This window comes from Octopus sinensis, linkage group LG1 (assembly GCF_006345805.1).
Source record: "Octopus sinensis linkage group LG1, ASM634580v1, whole genome shotgun sequence".
NCBI classification, from domain to species: Eukaryota; Metazoa; Mollusca; class Cephalopoda; order Octopoda; family Octopodidae; genus Octopus; species Octopus sinensis.
This window is the reverse complement of record NC_042997.1, coordinates 163,886,695-163,910,248: the sequence shown is the minus strand read 5'-3', so window position 1 is coordinate 163,910,248 and position 23,554 is coordinate 163,886,695. Positions and strand designations below refer to the sequence as shown.

The following is a 23,554-nucleotide window of genomic DNA, read 5'->3' as shown; positions in this document are numbered from 1 at the left end:
AATTTTAATTGATGTTAACCTTGCTTCTAATTTCTTTGATACTATCCGTTCGTATTAAATAATTAAAATAAAAGTAGTTGCTTTAGAATTAGGCTCCAGCCTTGAAGATATCAACACTGCTTCATCTTCAGTATATTCTCAATGAAGGACAGTAAACAATTGGCTGCAAATTGAGTTACTGGCTGAAATGTCATTTCAATCTTGTGTCATGGTAACTTCTACATTAAATGGAATTGTTGTTTTAAAACAGAAATATTTGTCGAGAATTAAATAATTACAATCTGTATATTTTGTAGGAATATATGCAGATTGCTGTTTTTGTTTAGCCTCAGGTCAGCCAAAATTAATCTGTTATATAACCAAAGGTGTTCCAGCTGTGACCATCCAGTGGGTTTTTTTCTTTTTTTTTTCTTGGATACAGTTTATCTAGGACTATTTTCTAGGTCTATATTATCCTATATCTTTTTTTTTTTTTCTTCACTTGTTTTAATCATTGAACTGCAGCTGTGCTGGTCAGTGCCTTAAAAGGTTTTAGTCAAATATCACCCACTATGAATTTTTTACTTTGGTACTTATTATAGCAATTACTTTTTCCAAACTGCTAAGTTATGGGATGTAAACAAACCAATGCCAGTTGCCAAGAGGTGTGGTGGGAACACACATGCATGCATGCATGCAGGCACACACATACACATGTGTGCTTGCGCAACAGGCTTCCTTAGAGGTTTCATCAATGAAATTTCCTCACAAGGTATTAACTAGCCCAGGGCTATAGTAGAAGACACATTCCCAAAGTGCCATGCTGTGAGACTGAATTTGAAACTACATAGTTATGAAGCAAGCTTCTTAAGCACTCAGCCATACCTGCATGTTATTTTTTTTATTTTAAGAAGACAAATTAAGCAGCTGTGAAGAGTTTGCCATTGGTTCATCCTTCCTTCCTTCCAACTTCTTGACCCTGTGGTTGTAGGGACATTCATTCATGGCATTGCAACAAGATTTTGCCACTTCCCTCAGGTTTCTGCTGCTCTCTGTGAGCCAGCAAAATTGAGGTCTGTTCACTCTTTGAACCTGTGTCTTTGCCAACATAAACTGGCTTCTGCTCAGAACATGCTACTTGTACTGAATATCCTTGTGCACTACAGTTCTGATACTCCACTCCAGTACCTGAAGTTTTTGGCAATAGCTCTCATTGATTCTCTAGGATGATCTATGATACTATTTCGAAAACTTGTTGGATGAATTTTGGTATCTTTACAGTGTCTGAGCTTTTAGAGCGCTTTTTTTTTTAGTTGTTTTATTAATTTACCAAAGATATATATATATATATATATATATATATATATATATATATATATATGTGCACACACACATATAGTTATATCGTTTGTTCTTTCTCGAGCTATACCTGGCTCATAAGGGCCGGTTTCCAAGTTCGGTGGAGTATAGATTCCCCACCTGGATGGGACACCGGTCCATCGCAGGTGAGCTGCAAGATGCAGGAGGAAAGAGTGAGAAAAAGTTGTGGCGAAAGAGTCAGCAGAAATTCGCCATTACCTGTCTATCTATCTATCTATCTATCTATCTATCTATCTGTATGTGTGTGTGTGTACATATATATATATATATATATATATATATATATATATGCACACACATATGATGGGCAGCTTTCAGTTTCTGTCTACCAAACCCACTCAGAAGAGTTTGGCTGACTTAGGCTGGCAGTAGAAGATGCTTTTTCAAGGAAGACACTGTATGTAGGACTGAGCCAAAACCATGACAACACCTAGTCATGCCTCCCTCCTCCAACTATATAGTTCTGGGTTCAGTCTCACTGCTTGACATCTTGGACAAACATCTTCTACTATAGCCTCAAGCCGACCAAAGCCTTGTGAGTGGATTTGGTAGACGGAAACTGAAAGAAGCCCATCGTATATATATGTGTGTGTGTGTGTGTGTCTGTGTTTGTATGTATATGTTTGTGTGTCTGTGTTTGTCCCCCCAACATCACTTGACAACCAATGCTGGTGTGTTTATATCCCCGTCACTTAGTGGTTCAGGAAGAGGGACTGATAGAATAAGTACTAGGCTTACAAAGAATAAGTCCTGGGGTCGATTGTCTTGACTAAAGGCACTGCTCCAGCATGGCCACAGTCAAATGACTGAAACAAGTAAAAGATAAAGAGAGAGAGCGAGGGAGATCTGGTGAGCAGTTTGTGTGTATATGAATGTATATAGATGTATAAGCTAATGTACTAAACTACCTCAGTGCATTATTGTCTCTACTTCAGAATAGTTGTGTATCTAGTCTTTTTTAACAGTTCACCAATTAATTTATAAAAGAACAAAAATCTTTATTTCATGAAATGCAATAAATTTAGGATAAATTTTTGTGTAGATATGAAAACTGACTATGAATTATAGAAATAGACAGGATTTTCCATAGAGAAATTCACATGATATTTCGACCAGAATTAAACTAATTATATTCTGTTTTCAGATGGTCTTTCAAGAAATTGTATGCAATGAAATGTTACTTTCAATGTATTTGGCCCTCGCCCTTATTTAGCTATATATATACATATATACATACATGGCCCATAAAAAGCACCCACTACAATCTTGGAGTGGTTGGTGTTAGGAAGGACATCCAGCTATAGAAACAGATTGAAGCCTGGTACAGCCTCCTGACTTGCCAGTCCTCAGTCAAACCCTCCAACCCATGCCAGTATGGAAAGCAGACATTAAACATTGATGATGATGATGATGATGATGATGATGATGATGATGATGATGATGATATTGGCCTGCTCACTTAGCCAGTGGGGTGGTGTCATTTGAAGGCTAAAACAATGCAAAGTGCATTGTGGCCAGCGATGTGTAACAACATCTGATAGCTAGGTTGGTCACGGTGATATATATATATATATATATATATATATATATATATATATCCAGAACCACACTAATAGCTTAAGAGTGAAATTTAGAATTTCTTGGTTTTCTGTGAATCAATTTTGATAAAACTTTTTTCAGTTGGTTTGCACATTATAACAACACCATTGTTATATTTTCATTATCCTGTGTAATGTCTTTTCACTTTTTATTTCAGATTTTTCAGTTTTTGAGTAAACCATGCTTTTGAATGAAAATAGCCCATCTAGATGGTTTTTTTTTTTTGGTTTTTTTTCCAGAAAATGAAGAGTAATGATAGATATTAAGCATACATTGAGTATATATTTAGCAGAAAATCATAATAATATTATAACATTTATTGACATAAATATATACTCAATGTATGTTTAATATGTATCATTACCCTTCATTTTTTGAAAAAGAAAAGTCTAGATGGACTATTTTCATTCAAAAGAAGAATCTGAAATAAAAAAGAAAGGTCATTATACAGAGTATTGAAAATATAACAATGGTATTGTCATAATGTGCAAACCAGCAGGGAAAAGTTTTATCAAAATCGATTCACAGTAAACCAAGAAATCCTAAATTTCACTCCTAAGTTATTAGTGTGGTTCTGAGTGTATATATATATATATATATATATATAAACATACACACGTGCACACGCACACACCCACACATGCACACACACACACATACATACATATATATATATATATATATATATATATATATACATATGATGGGCTTCTTTCAGTTTCCATCTCCCAAATCTACTCAAAAGGTTTTGGTCAACCCAAAGCTATAGTAGAAGACACTTGCCCAAGGTGTCACACAGTGGGACTGAACCCATAGCCATGTGGTTGGTAAGCCAGCTACCTACCACACAGCCACTCCTGTGCCTATATATTTATCTTTTACTAAGTTCATGTTATTAGACTACAGCCATGTTGAGACACTACCTTGTAGAATTTTAGTTGAACAAATTGACCTCAAAACTTATGTTTTTAAAGTCTAGTACTTATTCTATCATTCTCTTTTGTCAAACCACTAGGTTACAAGGACATAAATACACCTATACCAGTTGTCAAGTGGTGTTTGGAGACAAACCCAGATGCAAAGACACACATATAGACTTGTGCATACATACAACAGCTTTTTTCAGTTTCTGTCAACAAATCCACTCACAATGCACGCAAACATATACATATACATATGTATATATATATATATATATATATATATATATATATATATATATATATATATATATATATATCCTTGTTTCTCTCCTTGTTTTTTTCTGTGTATCTTTCTGTGGAAGAGCGTAGGCTCGAAACGTAAAAGACTTTTTCTATTCCTGAGCGCTATACTAATACATTTGTTTGTTTGTACACCACCTGCCTTTGTCTTTTGTTTATTTTCATAAACTTTCCCTTTATATATATATATATATATATATATATATATATTATATATATATATATATATACACATATGTATATGTTTGTGTGTCTGTGTTTGTCCCCTACCATCACTTGACAACCGATGTTAATGCGTTTACGTCCCTGTAACTTAGCAGTTGGTCAAAAGAATAAATCCTGGGGTAAATTTATTTGACTAAAGGTGGTACTCCATCATGGTTGCAGTCAAATAAAAGAATAAAAGAAAAAATAGGGAGAAAGAAAAAGCATTTTTTTACAATTTCTGTCATGGTGCATGAGGAAGGTTTCTTTGCCATTATTCACTGTTTTTACTTGTGAAAATTCAAAATGTTTTAAGTTAAAATTGTCCATGCTGGCATGGGTTGGACAGTGTGACCAGAGCTGGCAAGCTGGGGAGCTGCACCATAATCCAGTCTGACTTGGCAAGGTTTCTATGATTGGATGCCTTTCTTAACACCAACCACTTTATAAAGTGTGCTGGGTGCTTTTACTTGGTACTATAAGGCACATTTGTGTGGTGCTGCACTGGCACTTTTATGTAGCACTTCATAGGCACTTTTACATGTCACCAGATGGGCTCTTTTATGTGCTGTCACATAGGTGCTTTTACGTGGAACTGCCACAAATGCTTTACATCACCAGAAGGATCAGTCTTAACACTGCTGTGGTGTACAGGTCTTCTTGAGTACAGCAAGGCACCAGGTATTTCCGTCCTTTATTATATTGCCTGAGAGGTTCAGCTTCTTGAGGTTGTCTTTCAGTACTTCATCCCACGTCTTCTTGGGTCTCCCACTTCCATGTGTTCCATCTACTTTGAGAGATCAGCACTTTTTTATGGAGCTGTCGGCATCCATCTGCATCACATGACAAAATCAGTGCAGTCTTCTCTCTTGCCCACAACAACAATTCCTCTTATGCCTAACTTCTCTCTCAGAACACTAGTTCCCTCTCAAACATGTACACTTACATTACACAACCAGCAGTGCATACTAGCCTCATTCTTTTCTAATCTTCACATGTCCTCTGCATTCAAGGTCCATCTTTCACTATCATGTAGAATTGCTCTGTGTGTGTGTGTGTTTATGGCAAAGGATCAAGTTCTTATTGGTTGTAAATTTGATGACATCATTTGTTTTTCTCCATTTGATTTCATGGATATTTTGGTCAAATATTTTGGTTTTGGCATTTTGGTTAGTTAACTTCATGGTGACATCATTTCTTTGTTGATTGCTTTATTTGTTGACCAGTAGAGTACTTTAGTTGGTTTATTTTCTGCTGTTGTTTTGTTATTGTCAAAGGATTTGGTAACCTGTTTCAGCTTGATTGTTACCCAGTGTTCCAGTTAGTTGATTCCCTTAAGAGACCACTGGTTCAGTCAGTTCTATGTATATTTGCTTTTTCCTGAACCAATGAAATCGTTTGATGATCTGGAAAAAAACAAATAAAACATCAAGCCAATTGAACCAGTGGCCTAGTAAGGGAATCGGCCAACCAGAACACTTAGTGACAATGAAACTGAAACAAGGTTAGCAAGTCCTCTGGCAACAACAAAATTACCTAAGTAGAAAATAAGCCAACCAAAACACTCTACTGGTCAACAAATAATCAAAACAATTAACAAAAAAAAAATGTTTGCAAGACAGTGTGGCAGAGAAAATTATGACACTGGAGAGAAGTATGTTTGCATGGATGATGATTCACTTGCAGTTAATGGTTCTCCTAAGAAAGAGGCATGGAAGTGCCACTATGAAAGGCTGCTAAATTCATATTTTTTCAGTCCAAATGATTTTGAAGACTGCAGAATAAATGATAATCTGATGGGACAATGTCTGGTGAAAATAGTGGGTGGGGCATCGTTTCTCATTCAAACTGCTCAAGCCTTTGGAATGTCATCCTTGTTTTATGTGGCCGAGCATTAACCTGATGGAAGAATACCTTTCGTCTTGAAAGATGGTTGCTTTTCTTCTAGCGCTGACTTCAATGACTGGTTGAATGACCAAGTCCAAGCTTTTCTGTTAGTTCCTCAACAGTTATGATGGGATTTTGTTTCACCAGGATTTGCAGGATGTCTTTTTCGATTTCTACAGATCTTTCAGGATGGATGAGCTCATTTTCTAGGCTGTAATTTCTGGCTCAGAATTTCTGGAACCACCGCCGACACTGGCTTACACTTACTGTCCGATCCCCATATACTGCATTAATATTCCTCACACTTTCCATTACATCATTGCTTTTATTGAACTCATAAAGCAAAATATGCCAAATGTACTCCTTTGTCACTTCCATAATAATTTTGAAAAAATAACTGTTGAAATCAAACTGCACTCTTCAAAACTTGCATTAAGAATAAGTACAAGGTAAAAGTACTACCTGCTTTTAGAGCAAATTGATGCAGGCAGTTTATCCCATCCCTCTCTGACTTTTAGTTCATACAATTGAAAAAACCGCATTATTTATGGGATGACCCAATATATACATTTACACATATACACACATACTCACAAACATACACTGTTGAATGTTTAAGAAGTCCACTTCACAACTATGAGGTTTCAAGTTAGATCCTATTGTGGCATCTTAGGCAATTGTCATCGTTTATATTTTCTGGTCAATCCATAATTTATGAGTGAAACTGTGTAGATAGAAACCATAGAGAGAACCATCAGACAGATGGTTCAAAAGCACAGCCATGCCACACACTATCATACTGATTCTACCTGAGATTTATCTTAAGGAAACACATGATTGTTAAATATCCAGCCATTTACTCATTAATTCAGTAAACAAGTAATTGAAACTGTATCCATATACATACCTTCATGTGTGTGTGTGTGTATAAACAAACTTAACGTACCAAATGAGTTCGTACTTTACAGAAAGCCACTACAGAGAGTCGAACCCTGGACTTCTCAAATTCCAGAAGGAGGAAAGGGGTCACTTAGCTTAATGTTACAAAGTGTTCAGCCAGAACTTGAGAGTTGCAGGGTTGCTGGCCACTTTTATCTGTCTTCTAAAGGGTATTTACCCAATCTTCTAAGCTGTATTCACAGCTGTTCTGCATTCAAGATTTCCTATATATATATTTCTATATACATTTCTTCTACAGGAAACTGCTCCTAGTGTAATCAATTGGCAGGATTATGAGGGGAGAACAGCCTTACATTTAGCTGTAGCAGATGGCAATGAAGCAGTTGTCAAAGTACTGGTGAGTGATTAAATTTTTTATTTTTGATATTAATGAATACATTAGATTCGAAGAATCTTAGCATGGGATTTTAGGAAAGCATTTTGGCTCCACACTACAGAGACATTTCACTACAATGCAGTCAATGCTCACTCAAATTTCATTATAATTTCACACAATTTTCTTTTTGATCATGAAAAATCTCATTAGAGCATCACTGAATATTTATGCTTGGAGAATCTCATTGGAGCAACATAGTAAACTTCCTCTTTATGTTGTGCATTTATCCTGGTGATGTCCATCCAGTTCTAAATGAAACCCATGAAATTTTAAACTTTGGATTTTAAGCTAATAAAACATTAAACGGATTTATAGTGTTCTCACAGGCTTTAATGTTGAGCTATATTACTCTGAGCCAATGTGAGCACTTCTGTTTTGATTCAATTTCTTTCAAAGTTGACCCTACTATCTTAATAATAGAGGAATATATGGAAGTAGTCTTGAATATAGCATATCAGAAACAAAGACAGAGTAATTATGGTTTGAATACTAATCAAACCATGAAAATTTTGATTTCATGATAATGACTAATGGCACACAATTGTGATTAATGTAAAAATACAAACTTCAAAAATGTAAATTTTCTCCTATAGAATACAAACACAGATACAAATAGAATACAAACACAGATACCATTTGCATCAAGACTGTGCTAGCATGCACACTACAAATGATTGATACAAAGGGAAAACAACTGATATTTTTTGAGAATCCACTTTACCCAGCTCTGTTGTGGCTCACACCAGAATCTACAGGACGTCAAACACCTCCTTGATCTTGGCCACCAGCTCAGCCTTTGTGTTGCAAGCGGAGTTGTTGGTGTCTTTCTCAACCATGCCCCACACATAGTAATCCATTGAATTGCAATCGGTGGAACAGAGAGGCCACAATCTGGAGCTGGTGAAATTATAGAAATTCTCCAACAACCACTTCTGACTCTTTGCAAAGGTAAGGTAAGGAGTCAAATCCTGTTGTCACTCATATGGCCTTCCAGCAGTAACCCTCTCTAGCCAGGGTTTGACCACAGTTCCCAGCAGCTTTACATGGCCATCTGAATTGAGCCAAAGGTCCTGTTCAAAGATGAGAGGTAGCATGACGTCACTGTCACTGGAGACACTCCCACAGGCTATCACAGTTTGGGGGAACTTGGTTTACATGACACATGGGACTTCACATTTATTGTAGGCAAGCCACCAGTTGTTTTGGGTGTTGTACAACTGATCTGGCAGGAGTTCTTTTCCTCTGGGAAGAACCGAATCATCCCCAGCTCAATAGGATCCTCAGCTTCTTTGCCTTTATCAAACAGTTTTCCTTGGCCTTGACTGTTAGGATTTCCCCCTTACACCACTTTTACAAGTAATTGTGAAGATCCCCATTCAGGGCCAACTTCATGGTAGCTACTCCAACACCCATCTTTCTCTCATCAAAGCCCAGATTTTCTTGCTCAAATTTTCTATCACCTTGTCCTGCAGTTGCTAGATGACTTCCTGCATGCAAACATAATTAGAATACCTGCTGTGTTCTTTCCTGCTGGCTGAGGCTTAGTAGTCTCCATTACAGATGTCCATGTCACATCTTACAGCCTTTACAGAGTTCACAGAGCATTGAATAGCAGTCATGATGTTGGTATTTTGATATTTATTTTGAATCATCGTGATACAGGTAATGATTTTCCAATATTCAAATAGCTTACAGCCCTCCGTGTCAGCCAACTTTTCTTCAACTACAACTTTAATCTTTATCATCTCCAACATTATTGACTGTTCATTAATACATCAAGCTGTTCCTGAAAAATGGAGACATAAAAATTCATCAAATTTAGCTTTAACATGTACAGCAGTACAGAAACAGACAGGAAGGTAGACAAAATACATGTTCAGACTGTAACGCTGTATATTGGAGTGTGCACTTTGGTCTTCAACTCAACAGAGATTGGTATATCTGAAATAACAGATTAATGAGTTACACCTAGTCATGGTTGGAATCCCAATTAGAGTTGGAGCACAATTATGCTCAAAGATATTCCAGTCACCACCATCCTGTCTTTTCCCATACACAGATCATTGAACTACATTAGCCAATGTGTTCTTTTCTAAGATATTAGGATGTGATATGAGTGAGATTTAGTTGCTACTACTAACTAGTTAAACAACAATGTAGTGGCTACCTTCTCTCTTCAGTTTATTTATTAAGCATGCCAAGCCACTGAATGTTGTCACAACTACTGATGTAGCACAATAGAAATGAGAGAATATGAACTACTAACCAACACTTCAACTGTCATTCCTTCATCACATCAACTTGTTGGTCAACTACAACTAACAATCTTTTAGAAACTGCTGATTTATAAATTGGCAAATTAGATATAAATCTTATACAGAAGTTCATATTTAGCTATTAGCTAGCTTCCCACCTCATCATCTTAACAAATTTCCATTCAAAAAATCAATTTAATCGAATTTATTATAGTAATCATGTAGATATTAAAGACTGTGTAATGTGAAATTAGCTACTGTTTAAGTATTGGTGGAAGTAACTGAAGGCTAGTATGATGTCAAACATAGTTGTGATTCAGAAATAATAGCGGAGCAATTTTGATAAAGTAGGTATAGGAAGTTATATTGTTGCTGAAACTATTCATATTTTAAATTAAAGGAAGTTTGATGACCAAAGTTTTGAAGGGTTTTATCTTAATCATTCTGGTCATTGTTATTTTCTGATTAAAATCCAAAGAGATTTATTAATATTATTGGAATTTCAGATAATGGCTCTCCACCTTTTTCCAAATAGTTGTAGAGTGGAGGATTCTACAAATTTGGTTATATTATTTCAGCTCAGATAGATTTGGATGTTGCAAATATTTAGCAATTGAGGTAGCTTCCTGGTCATCATTTTGCTAAATGGAGTAAGGACATTAAATGAACATAGTCATTCATATTTTTTTCCTTTTGTTTTTAATAGTTTATTCTTGAGGAAGGTGTTTTACTCAGCATTCACAGACCCTCTCAGATATAGGGGAAATAATGTTAACCCTTTAGTGTTCAGATTACTCTGTTAAATGTAAGGCTTTTTTATTTAAATTGTTTTGAATTAATCATGTATTACCTTATCGCTTTGAGGTTTCAATGATGTGATAGTTTATTTTTAGAATGTCAATGTAGGTTAGGTGTGAGAGGCTAGATATGGCCACTTTGAGTATAAAATATGTAGAATATATTGGGCCGGATTTTGCCAGTTTAAACACTAAAGAGTTAATGTTCTACATAAGAAGCTGCTAGTTGAGGGTTACACATAATACACAGGCAGGAAAAGAATTCCAGAGAGTTAATATTTTCTGGAGTAACAACTGGGTTAGTGGTTAGTATGGGTGTTGGAGTAGATAGAATGTGGATGATTAAGAAATGAGAAACTAATGAGTTAGGTGGGCCTGATTGGTGGTGACACAAGATCTGTTAGCTTGAAAGAGTAGAGACCATTAACAGTTGTGGTAGAATGAAGGGACAGCATGTCTGTGGGCCAGTGGCTGAAGTGTTTTAAGCATGTATGAATGAGACATATGAACAAAGAGTATATTAATGTGTCATCAGGGAAAAAACTCTCAAAACCAACAGGTAAAACATTTTAGATGAGATCTTTCATTTGAAAGAAATGAAAAGAGTTCTAGAGAAAGTGTGTATGTGTATAACTAAAATAAAGTTAAAAGCCATACCAAATTGGCAAATGTAAGGCCTGTATTAGGGTTTTCACTGACAATATTTAAAATTGTTGAGTTCTTTTACTGTTCATGTTTCTTAGTGATAAATGATAAAATAATTTCAATTTCAATTGTCAATCAAATTCTTTAATCTGTTGAGTGTGATAAATCACAGACATAAGTATATTTCATTCTTGAAATCTCCTTTATTTCTGCATTATGTTTTTATTGTAAGAAATTATGACATGACAGGTTAAGGATGAAAAATCATTCAGTGTATTCACTAATGGATATAAAAAAAAATTGAATCCACAGATGAACACTTCTCTCTCCCTCTGTCTGTCTCTCTGTCTCTCTCTGTCTCTCTCTCTCTCTCTCACTCTCACTCTCTCTCTCTCTCTCACACACTTTTCTCTCTTTCCTCCCTGTCTTTCTGAGTTTCTGCTGCTACAACTGTAACCTCTTCTCTTTGGGGGTAGCTGGTCTTTTTCTACTTTATTCCTTCATCTCTCTTCCTTTTGTTCAGCCATAGTGTCTCAGATCTTACCCTAACCACTATGCTCAATCCTTACTCTCCAGAATGTTACTCCTCTCAAATTCCAAGATGCTGTTATATAAGCATATGTTTGAATCTCAGTTAGACTAGCAGAGAATAAAGGCTATAGAAATAATTAGTAGTAGAGGCATTCATGAAAGGGACTCTATGAACCAATGAACTGCTGAGATGACCTACTAGCAGTATTTGATAGGTTTTTGCTATTTAGGTGACATTATTAGTGCTAGAGATTTTTGTAATGTGAACATGATAGCTAAAGAGGTGGTGAAAGGCAGTCAGAGAGGTGTTGTCACTTTAGGCAATAAAGGGTCTCTCATTTTCCTCTCTCTCAGACTATGTTCATCCTTTAAGGAGTGTGATGCTTCATGCTAGTGTGACCTGGGAATTGGTTACTTTAGTTCCGCATAAGTTGGAGATAATTGAAGCGAGCCTTATTTGTTGGATGTGTGATGTTGGCTTGTACAAAAGGTGAAGTATAAGTAAGCTAGGAGAGCAGCAAGGCATTAAATGTATTTGTCGATGTTTGCAGCATGGATGACTGAGCTATTATGAGCATTTACAAATGAATGCTGCATGCTATCAGTGAAAGATACCTGTGGGAGCAAAAGACCAAGGATTATGTAGAGAGTTCATATCTCTGGATGTTAGGCTTCAAAAGGCCAAGTGATGAAAAGATCAGGTCAACTGGGAAAAATTGTATTTAAAAGATCCATTAAAAACATGCAAACTTCGAAGATTAGTTTTTGAAACAATGTATGTGATAAGGGAAAATAGGTTGAATTATTTTTTTACTAATATATATAAATAACTGTCAATGTTTAACAAGCCGCTGTGTAATATAAGTCAATAGCTCTTCTATCCATTTAGGTATAGCAATTCTAATTCATATCAATGATATGGTTGTTTAGCTTCATATTTATATATTTTCCTACAACTGTATTAAATGATGTAGGTTTAGAGAAACAGAATTTTGTGTGTACCAGAGTATATACTGACAAACTGTGTGTTTCTAAGATGTGTATGCATTACCAGAGATAAATCCTTGTGCATATAGGTGTATAGTTAGTTTCTTGATTGTTTTATACATTTAAAAAAAATTCTGTGTCTGTGTTTGTATGTATGCGCATGCGTGTGTGTGTATCAATCTACAGATATAATAAATAAACAATTAGATATACATCAATGCATTTACCTTTCCTTCAGATGTTTATCTACCTGAAATCAAACCATGACATTATTGATTGATATTATTGATCATAAATGTTTGTTTTCTCACCTAGGATGTGACCAAGCACTAATTTCAGTCATGTTTCCATTTTAGTTCTTTTCTGTTGCAATGAGTTTTAGTTGAGTTAATACTCAACACTCACATTATCGCGTTCATTGAATGCTTCATTCATCTTTCTTCAACTGTTTCCTATTTCCTGATTAGTTTCCTCTTCTTCTTTTTTACATTTTCCACAGCAACTGAGAATTACCGTTTATATGTCATTTGGTTTCCATTCAATAATTCATTGATTTTCATTTGCTTTTTTTGTGATTGTTTTGTTTTGTTTTGTCTTCTTTTTTTTTTATCCAATGCAGCATTTTAGCTAGTACCTTTCAGCTACTCTCAGCTCCATTTACTGTCCTATCATACTGATCTTAGATGAAATCATTAATTATACTTGCTGTTCCTATCAAATTCTGTTCCCTATATGAAAAAAAAAATACTATATAAAATAAATAACAAACAACGAAAAATTATTTATAACCAACCAATATGATTTATTTGAACATTTGTTTTTATATGTTTATTAATTGTTTTTGTTTGTTAAAATTGTATTCAGGTTTTAGTTGTGTTTTTTTTTTTCTTTCTGTCTTTCTGTTTTATAGACTTCTTTTGAGACGTGTAATGTATCACAACTAGATAACAATTTTCGAACAGCTCTGCACTGGGCAGCTGACCTTGGTAAGACTGTCTTGTATTTCATACTCTCTTTTTAATTTCCATCTTGACTTCCTTGTCAAGTAAGTATGTGTATAATAAATAAATAAATAATTAAATAAATAAATAAATACTTGTAAAAACAAATTCACTGCAGTTACCATGGTGAAACAAATTATCTCTAATGGTAAAAGGTGTAAAAACACCACATCTTCCCTCCAGCAGATTCCCAGTGGCCAGAAGCAGTGTTGTTACACCTTTTACCATGAGAGAAAATTTTTTTCTCCACAATAATTTCAGTGAATTTGCCTTTGGAAATTAAAATATGTCACACACATATTTTAATGAACCTAAAGTTCATTTATTCCTAATCACTGATACTGATATATATATATATATATATATATATATATATATATATATATATATATACATATATATATATGAGTAGTTGAATGAATTATCTTATTATGGATAATTCGGTTAACTGATACCTGGGTAGCAAATTCACGTCAGAAAAACACGGTTGAAGCTACATGCCTAGGGCAGAGATCACGTGCTTTCGTGTGGAAATTTGTGTGTTTTTTTAAATACAAATAAATGAAAGAATGGAGTTGAACGACAAATTAACAAAATTCTTTTATTTTCGACATATGTTTCGAAGGCTGCATATTCCTAATTTCGAAGGAATAAGGGGTGCAATTATGCCGCCTTCTCATCAGGAAAAACAAGGAACTTATGTCAGCATCAAGATGCACAAAAACTTTTAGATGACTTTTATTTATATATATATATATATATATATATATATATTGTGTGTATGATGAATCCATAGGTGATGTGTTCATTTCCATTTAGAAATATGTTTTACTGTACAGTTGGCCCCCAACCATGAATTATATGTCACAATCACCTGCCCTACCCCCAGTTGGTGGCATCATATGCTTCCTATTGTAGTATACTTTTATGTGTATATTTCAACTGTATGGCAATGGCAAGGTCCTGGGTTCCATCCCACCATGTTAAAATCTTTGGCCCGTGTCTTTTATCTCTGCCTCAGGTTGACCCAAACCGTGTAAGCAAAACTGGGTTGTTGGAAACTGTGTGGAAGCCTGATGGATTGATTGCATGTTCAAAAGTATGGTTTTGTCATACACTGGTTCTACATAATTACTCATACACCCATAATTGTGTTATGAATGTATGAATATGTGGGATACTTAGCCACTTGCATGCTAATTCAATGACCTTGCAATTCAGATTATAAGATAACTGAATTTGCATGTTGAAAACTGACAGAAACCCATTTTTGCTACGACAACAACTTCTTGTCTGGTAATGAAACATGGACTTTGAATGCAGAGGACTTAAGAAAACTGGAAAGAAATGAAGCAAGCTTGCTCCATTCGATGTGTAATGTATATGAGTATGAATGATATAGTACAAATGTCTTGAACATAAAACTCAGCATAAGAGAGATCAGATGTAGTGTGCAGGAAAGAAAACTGCATTGGTATGGTCATACGAGGACAGCTGTTTAAAGAAATGCCAATCACTTAATGTGAGTGGAGCTTAGAGAAGGCAGAGACCCAGAAAGACTTGAGGTGAAGTAGAGAAAGCTGATCTCAAGACCTTGGACCTCACAGAGGTGACCGTGATGTCTGGTGATATGTGGTTCTCAAGAAGACCTGCTCAACTTATCAAAACTAAACACTGTGTGTGTTTATATATACATGGTTTAGTCAAAATGTATCCAACCTTGATTTTTTTTTGCACAAAATGATAATGCGTGAGCAAAATCTTCATGGGTATTAGGTGACTGCGTCCTTCCTGAGCATGCACAAAAATTTTCATGTCTGTAGGTTGTGCCATTCACCTACAGTGACACATTGAGTACAGACATGAAGAGTGTGCTGTGAAATTTTTCTTTTTTGAGTCAAAATGACCAAGTGCACTGAGAAAAGATACTGTATCAAATTCTGCCAAAAACTTGGTGATACACAAGCCCAGACTATCAAGAAGATTCAGAAGGCCTTTGGAGCTGATGCTATGGGAAAAGCATAAATAAAGGAGTGGTACAACCAGTTCAAAGATGGCTACTCCTCAGAGGACAGTGAGCCACATTGTGACAGACCATTGACTAGCAGAAACAACAAAAGGATTGCAATGGTTTGAGGAATAGTCTATGAAAACTGTCGTGTGACTATTGAGGAGATTGTTGCCAAAGTTGGAATCAGCCATGGGTCAGTTCAGGCAATTATAACATAGGATTTGTGCATGAGGAGGGTGTTGGCCAAATTCATACCAAAGTTTCTGTCTGACCACAGAAAGGAAGTTTCCCATTACATGCTGGAGTGTGCTAGCCAAAATCAAAACTTCATGAACACTTTCATTACTGGCAATGAGACATGGGTGTATGGTTATGACCCTAAAACAGCATTGCAATCATCACAGTAGAAGCATCCATCCTCGCCAAGACCAAAGAAAGCCAGACAGGTGTGCAGCGATGTTAAACTGATGATGATCTGTTTTTTTTACTACAGAGGTATTGTGCACCATGAATATGCACCACAAGGGCAGACAACAAAGAATGCTACCTGGGTATTCTTCATTGCCTTCATGAAGCTGTGCAGCAAAAACAACCCGGCCTGTGGGCAGCAAAGAACTGGTAACTCCACCATGACAAGGCAGTCACTCATTCTGCTCACATCATCCAAGCATTCCTTGTCAAGCAAAACACACCACTCGTTCATCAGGCTTCCCGCTCCCCAGACTTGGCTCTGTGTAACTTTTGGCTATTCCCAAAGCTCAAAACAATACTCAAAGGAGAAGATTTGAGTCACAGAAGATATTCAGCAAAATTCAATGGCACAGCTCTACAGCATCCCAAAAAGTAATTTCCAGAAATGTTTCCAGCCGTGGCAGGAATGCTGGCAGAAGTGAGTAGACTCCCAAGGCGAATACAGGAGACTAAATCAAAATGGTGAGTTTTTTAATATTACTTTTTTAGCCAAAGGTTGGATACTTTTTGACTACACCTTGTATATGCACAACTGGTTCATTTGCCAAAATTCCAGTCTTAGACATGCCAACCACCCTTCATCTCTGTAACAGTAGCTTTTCCTTGATACCACTAATCTTTCTCATTACCAAGTATCAGTTCATTTAATATTCATCCATCATTCTTAATGTTGTCCCCACTACCCACATTCTTCTCTTTCCTTCACTCACACTCTTCCCAACCACTCATCTTCATCCCCCCTCCCCCGTCTATGGTACTATTACTATTCTGCTATTCTTCACCCCTGTTATCATTGATCAACACTACTCCTTGCCTATTATCCACTACATCCACCCTTCATCCCTACTTAATCTTTACAGTTGTCACCTACTCTTCCCTACCTCTCCATCCAGTCAACACTTGTTCTTCATTCATTATATTCTCTGCTTCACTCATTCCCTATTTCTCATTCCCTCACACACTCTTGCAACCTCTACTCACTCTCACTCCTGGTTCACCTGCACCACCCTCCATTCACTTACCTTGTATCTTGAGGATCCACACAGAGCCTCATCTCTGCTATTTTTAACTCTTCCCTGCTCTACCCTGTTCACCCTCACCCTCACATCTAAAATTTGAGTAGCCATGTGGCCCCTCTACAGCAAGAAACCTATTCTGCTCTGACTCCTTGTTCCATACTTTAACCCCTCATCTCCAAACATAAAGTTTTCTTGCTCTCTCTCTCACAGAGTTTGTTGTCTTGCAAGCTGCATAATGACCTCACTACTGCTGGTGGTGTGTAAAGGGCACACAGTGTGTGTTGTAAATTAGTTGATATTAGGAAGGGCATCAAGCTGTAGAAACCATTTCAAAGTAGACAGTGGAGTATGATAGCATCATTGAATCTGTTGAATCCTGTCAAACCATCCAACCCATGCCAACATTGAAGAAAGACAATGAAGCATGGATGATGATGATGATGAAATGAATCATTTCTGTCAACCCATTTAACCTTCTTAGCAGTGTTGAAAAGGAAGTACATTTGACAGTATGTGTAAAACAGTAAAGAATTTAACAGAAGAAATGATCAATTAGCCAACTTGAATGACTAAACAAGCATGGTGATATAGTTGTGTATGACATCATATGAACATAGAATAAGAGGTATCCTTTCAACAAACAACTGCAATGCAATTTCAGTTTCTAGTTGAAATTATTTTGCTTCACACTGCTAATGTCTTTAGAATTGCTTCTCCTTTAGAGGCATAATGCCTTTGTGCCTAGGTGAAGGGGACAGTTACTTTTAAGAAGCATTAGATAAAGGTATGAATTAGTGATTAGAGAATCATGTGAGTGCAGTAAAGATATTGTAATATCTGAATCGAAAATAGGTTTGGAAGTAAGAAATAAATGTCCAAATAATAACCGGTGCAGGCATGGCTGAGTGGTTAAGAAGCTTACTTTGCAGCCACATGGTTTCAGGTTCAGTCCAAGTAACATCTTGGACAAATATCTTCTAAAGCTTGTACTGACCAGTGCCATGTGAGTAAATTTGGTAGATATAAACTGTGTGAAAGCCTGTCATGTACACACACACACACATACAGATGGAATTTGAGAAATACAGGGTTTGATTCTCTGTAGAGGCTTGCTGGTCACTTTTCTCCATCTTCTAAAGGGTACTTATCCAATTTTCTAAGCTGTCTTCACAGCCATCCTATGTTCAAGAATTCTTTTATTTTTTGTAGAATACCAACTCACTCAGTGCTCATAAGTTTGTTTACAATACATATCATCATCATCATCATCATCATCATTTAGCGTCCGTTTTCCATGCTAGCATGGGTTGGACGGTTCAACTGGGGTCTGGGGAGCCCGAAGGCTGCACCAGGCCAGTCAGATCTGGCAGTGTTCTACAGCTGGATGCCCTTCCTAACGCCAACCACTCCGAGAGTGTAGTGGGTGATTTTATGTGCCACGACACAGGTGCCAGACGAGGCTGGCGAACGGCCACGCTCGGATGGTGTTTTTATGTGCCACCGACACAGGTGCCAGACGAGGCTGGCAGACGGCCACGCTCGGATGGTGTTTTTATGTGCCACCGACACAGGTGCCAGATGAGGCTGGCAGGTGCCAGACGAGCTGGCAGACGGCCACGCTCGGATGGTGTTTTTATGTGCCACCGACACAGGTGCCAGATGAGGCTGGCGGACGGCCACGATCGGATGGTGTTTGTTACGTCCCAAAGCACGGAGGCCAGTCTATGCGGTACTGGCTACGGCCACGTTCGGATGATTTTCTTGTGTGCCACCGGCACTGGTACCACAAAGATACAAATTCCATTTATGCTCATCTATTTTGATTTTTGATTTGTTTTGATTTGATTTGATTTTCACTTGCCTCAACAGGTCTTCACAAGTGTCACTTGCCTCAACAGGTCTTCACAAGTGTCACAAGAAGGAAGGTATGCACAGGTGGACTGTCTACGTCGCCGGGTCTTCGGATGGTGTCTTTATGTGCCACCGACACAGGTGCCAGATGTGGCTGGCGAACGGCCACGATCGGATGTATATATATATATATATACTAGCAGTTTCACCCGGTGTTGCTCGGGTTTGTTTCGACCCTTTAGAATTGGAATTTTTGAAAAGTAAAAATTTTGCATTATGTAGCTTGTTATTCTCTTTAAGTGAACAATTTTCTGATTGAAATACACTGAAAAATGGCGACACAGCAGTAAAAAAATCGTAAAAAATAGGGATTTCATAGAAAAAAAAGCACCCTTTTGATGTAAATAATTTTTGGTGTTAACATCGTCCGATTTGAATTTTTTTCTTCTATGGAAGGAAGAGCAAACCTTCTATCATACTTTCAATTTTGGTCAACTTGCACCGCAGGGTCTCGGAGGAGATAGTGTTAGTTGAAGGCTACCAAACCTGCCATGCACAGACAACTTCAGCTTTATATATATATATATATATATATATATATATATATATATATATTATATATATATATAGGGAGAATTCCCCCCAAAAAATACAAATGTTGAAGACAGGTGGTATAGACAACAAACAGATGTATTAGTTTAACGCTTGGGAAGTGAAAAAGCCTTTAACATTTCAAGCCTATGCTGTCCACTTGTGATCAAAAAAGACCATCCTGACCCATTGCTCATACAAAATGCTAGCAATGCCCATGCATGAGGTTACTGCACCAGCAGTTGTCTCCACTCAGGTTTGTATCCATGGCTTCCATACACGCTGCAGTGATCCCTTACTTGACTGGGTGTCAGATAGTTGTCTTGCCAGCGATTGCACTTGCACAACCTCAAATTTTAGGTCCAATAAAGCTTGCATAGAACCTCACAGACCCTCTCCACCTCTCTGAAGACAAGCTAGGCAAGATATTCAGTGCCTATATGGGTTGCAAGCTCAGGAATATGGGAGTACTATGATCTTAAGTGCAAGAGAAACATCCCCAAAATGTTCAGAACCATTCCCTGCATATCTGGTTTTATATCAGTGACCTTCTCCTAGAGACATACTTTAACAAAAGCTAAGAGGTACCTCACACCCAGCAATCTTCCAGCAAACAGGACACTAACCCAGAATTTACACACCTCTCTCTCTCTCTCTCACACACACACATACAAACACCACACAACACACAAACACACGCACACACACACGCTCATATATATAATATATATATTATGTGTATGTACCAAACAAGAGTTGATTTGTTCAACTAAGTCCTTCAAGGGAGTGCTCCAGTATGACCACAGTCCAGTGACTGAAACAAACAGAAAGGAAAAAGAAAGGAAATAAAAAGAAATAATCGTTCCAGTACATCAAAATGACTGGTTCATTCTTGCAAAGAATGGAAGGAGTTGCAGCCATAAGAGTCACAGAATATTATAACAGTGGAACCTAAAGAACTGATGACTGGTTTATTTTGAAGGGTTTAACAACTGAAAAGGATCAAAGCAACCTAAAGTTTTTATTGCTCATGTCCATATAGGAGTAATAACTACCTGGGAAAGTAAATTTCATATTAATACAGATTCCTGCTTTTAGAAATATGCCCTATATTTTGGGTAATAGGTAGATGCTGAAGATAAAGGATGGTGGATTTAAGTTTTAGGAGTCACAAGACATGAGACTTAGAGATTAATAAGCTATAGTAAAGATGGAGACAAATGTTACAATAGAGGAGAGAGAGAGAGATCCAGTATATTATTTTCATTATTTATGTATCAAACAATACTTTCAATCTCTGGTCATCCTAGCTCTGTTTCTACTATCTCTTTCCATAGTTATAATTTATTATTGTTCTATATCACAATGCTATTTTTTTCCTTTCTCCTCCACTCATACATAAATACTATGCTCAATTCTTTCAATCTAGAACTGTATTCTGTTTGAACTTCATCTCTGCTCGCAACTTCCAACCAATAATTAACCTTTAGCTATGTAATATAGTACTAACCTCTTTCAGTCACCTTGTTGATGGGTTTTTCCGCCTGGTTTAGACTAAAGACAAAAATACAAAAATATTTATCCTTCCAAATAGAAAACAACTAATAAAGATATAAAATATATATAAACTAAAAGAAATTACAAGCTGAATATGTCTTTGAAATTTGGAATCCATATCAAGAAAAGCTTCTCACAAAATTATGTAAGCCACCTAAAATCACATGCCTCTAACTATGGTACATACGCATTACCTAAGACATACTTTTATGGGTTCACACTTTCCTTTACAGTCTATCATTCACTATATAAAAACGGAAACCTCTGAAGATCTGTGCAAAAGCTGAGAAATTGGAAGTGTTCTTAGTTATTTTCTCAGTAGTGTCATTTATTGTTGATGTTTAATTTTTTTCTTGCTTCTTTCAATTTTCTGTTTACTATATTCCACCAAACTAAATATATATTTGGCATCCTAAATTCTCCTCCCCCCCCCGCCTCTCTCATCTCATAGCAATGATATTGTAAGTTAAAGTGTAACAATATCAAATATATTTATGAAGTAAAGTGAATCAGTAAAGAAAGAACATTATTTTCTGCTTTATGTCTTTCAATTTTGTTTGGCTGGTGAAACAATGCTTGGAAGTTTTTCTGTGATAGCTGCAAGAAATTAAGTAAAAAAAAGAACTGACGTTGCCTGAAGATAAAACAATAATGAACATTGTCAGAAGCTTTGCCATTTTGCTAAATCTGAGGCAATTTGGCTGTCTGTTGGTTCCGTAGTTATCTATTCAATCACGGTAGCAGTTTTTTCAAGAGAATATTCTTTAGTTTCAATGTATTTAGCAGACAAGTTATTGCTTTATTCTAAGAAAAACCATATGTAGACTTATACCATTCAATTTCTTTGTACTATAGCACATCTCCAGGTGCAATTGTAGATTACAAAAGATATATACTAGAAGTTTCACCTAAGAAGCTAAAATGAAATGTCATTCTATATATTTAATATTAAAACTTCTCTATATATAAAACTGACTTACATAGAAATATCGGTGAGAGAAGCTATATTTAAAAAATTTATTTACACACATTTTACATTTTAGTTTCCATTTAAAGAACTGAGGCTGCTTTAGAAATTTGGAACTAATGTAAAACTAGATTAAGATAAAGTAGGATGGTTTATAGCACTTTGGTTACTCTTCATTTGCAGGCAGGAAATTAAAATGTCTTTTGAAAAATTGAGTTAAGTTTATTTTCAGTCTTGGAATTTAGTTGATTCCCTTTCTTTTAAAGCATATCCATTCTCCTCTTTATCTTAAACATCTGAAGCTTTCTCTCCAACCTAGATCTCACATATTATCTCTTACTCACATGCAAACCCCATATCCTGGTTCACTTTGAGATAGAAATTTCTCAACCCCTATCAACAAATCATTTCCATTATCCTAAATACACTCTCTACTCAAATTTCTCTACACATACACAGATCCCACCCTCATCTCTCTCAACAATAATTTCCAGTTACTCTGGCTCAAAGTTTCCCTCCCTCACTCCCTACACTACATCTGAATCCTCTATTACTCTCTGAATTGCTCAAACCACCAGCAATTCTTCAACCATATCCCCTCCTGCATTACAAATATCTTTCTCATCTCTCCACTCTTCAAAGTCATTGTTGTTAGTGATTTCAACGTTCACAACCCCTCAAGATTTTCTCACTTTTCCCACACCAATGCTACTGGAGCAGAAGCTAAATCCTTTGCTGTTCTCAACTCTTTAAAAATAAAATAAATGCACCCTGTTTAAAGCCTAGGCAGGCTCATGGCCCAGTTTCCCAGTTTCAATGGCATATGTGTTCCCCAGCTGGACAGGATGCCAGTCCATCACAGCTTTACTCATTTTTGCCAGCTGAGTGGACTGGAGCAACGTGAAATGAAGTGTTTTACTCAAGAACACAACACGTCACTCGGTCCAGGAATCAAAACCACAATCTTACAATCATGTTGCTGATACCCTAACCACTAAGCCATGCACCTCCACTCTCAACTCTTTAGACTAACTTATTTTTAACTTCTACCCAAATTATGGTTGGTGTGTTTATGAATAGAAGATAAAAATAAGTTAGTGTAGACACCCTTCCCCCCCACCCAAACACTCTTGATCTCTTTCTCACCTCAAAACCTAACCTCTACCAAACCATTACCATCTCTGCACCTGGGTCATCATACCCCTCAATTCCTTGCCATATCTGCTCAACATATAACTGCATACTATACAAGATTCCCACTTC

General features: G+C 36.5%; 1 protein-coding gene and 1 long non-coding RNA gene across 6 annotated transcripts in view; one reads left to right on the top strand and one right to left on the bottom strand.

Moving 5' to 3' along the window:
* LOC115215581 (inversin) overlaps positions 1–23,554 on the top strand; it is a 408,281-nt gene that overhangs the window by 274,302 nt on the left and 110,425 nt on the right. For all 4 annotated transcript variants that reach the window (XM_029784790.2, XM_029784800.2, XM_036506245.1 and 1 more), the window contains 2 exons: positions 7,471–7,569; positions 13,734–13,809. In XM_029784790.2, coding sequence (XP_029640650.1) covers positions 7,471–7,569; positions 13,734–13,809 — 175 coding nt within the window. The remainder of the gene's footprint in view (positions 1–7,470; positions 7,570–13,733; positions 13,810–23,554) is intronic.
* The window catches only part of LOC118765011, a 40,199-nt gene that overhangs the window by 14,599 nt on the left and 2,046 nt on the right, over positions 1–23,554 (bottom strand). Inside the window, exons 2-3 of one of the 2 annotated variants that reach the window (XR_005000853.1) lie at positions 13,135–13,551; positions 8,932–9,394 (exon numbers count right to left, since the gene is read on the bottom strand). This is a non-coding gene — a long non-coding RNA (uncharacterized LOC118765011). Of the gene's footprint in view, positions 1–8,931; positions 9,395–13,134; positions 13,552–23,554 lie in introns of those variants that run through there. The other variant, XR_005000854.1, reaches the window with a different exon arrangement.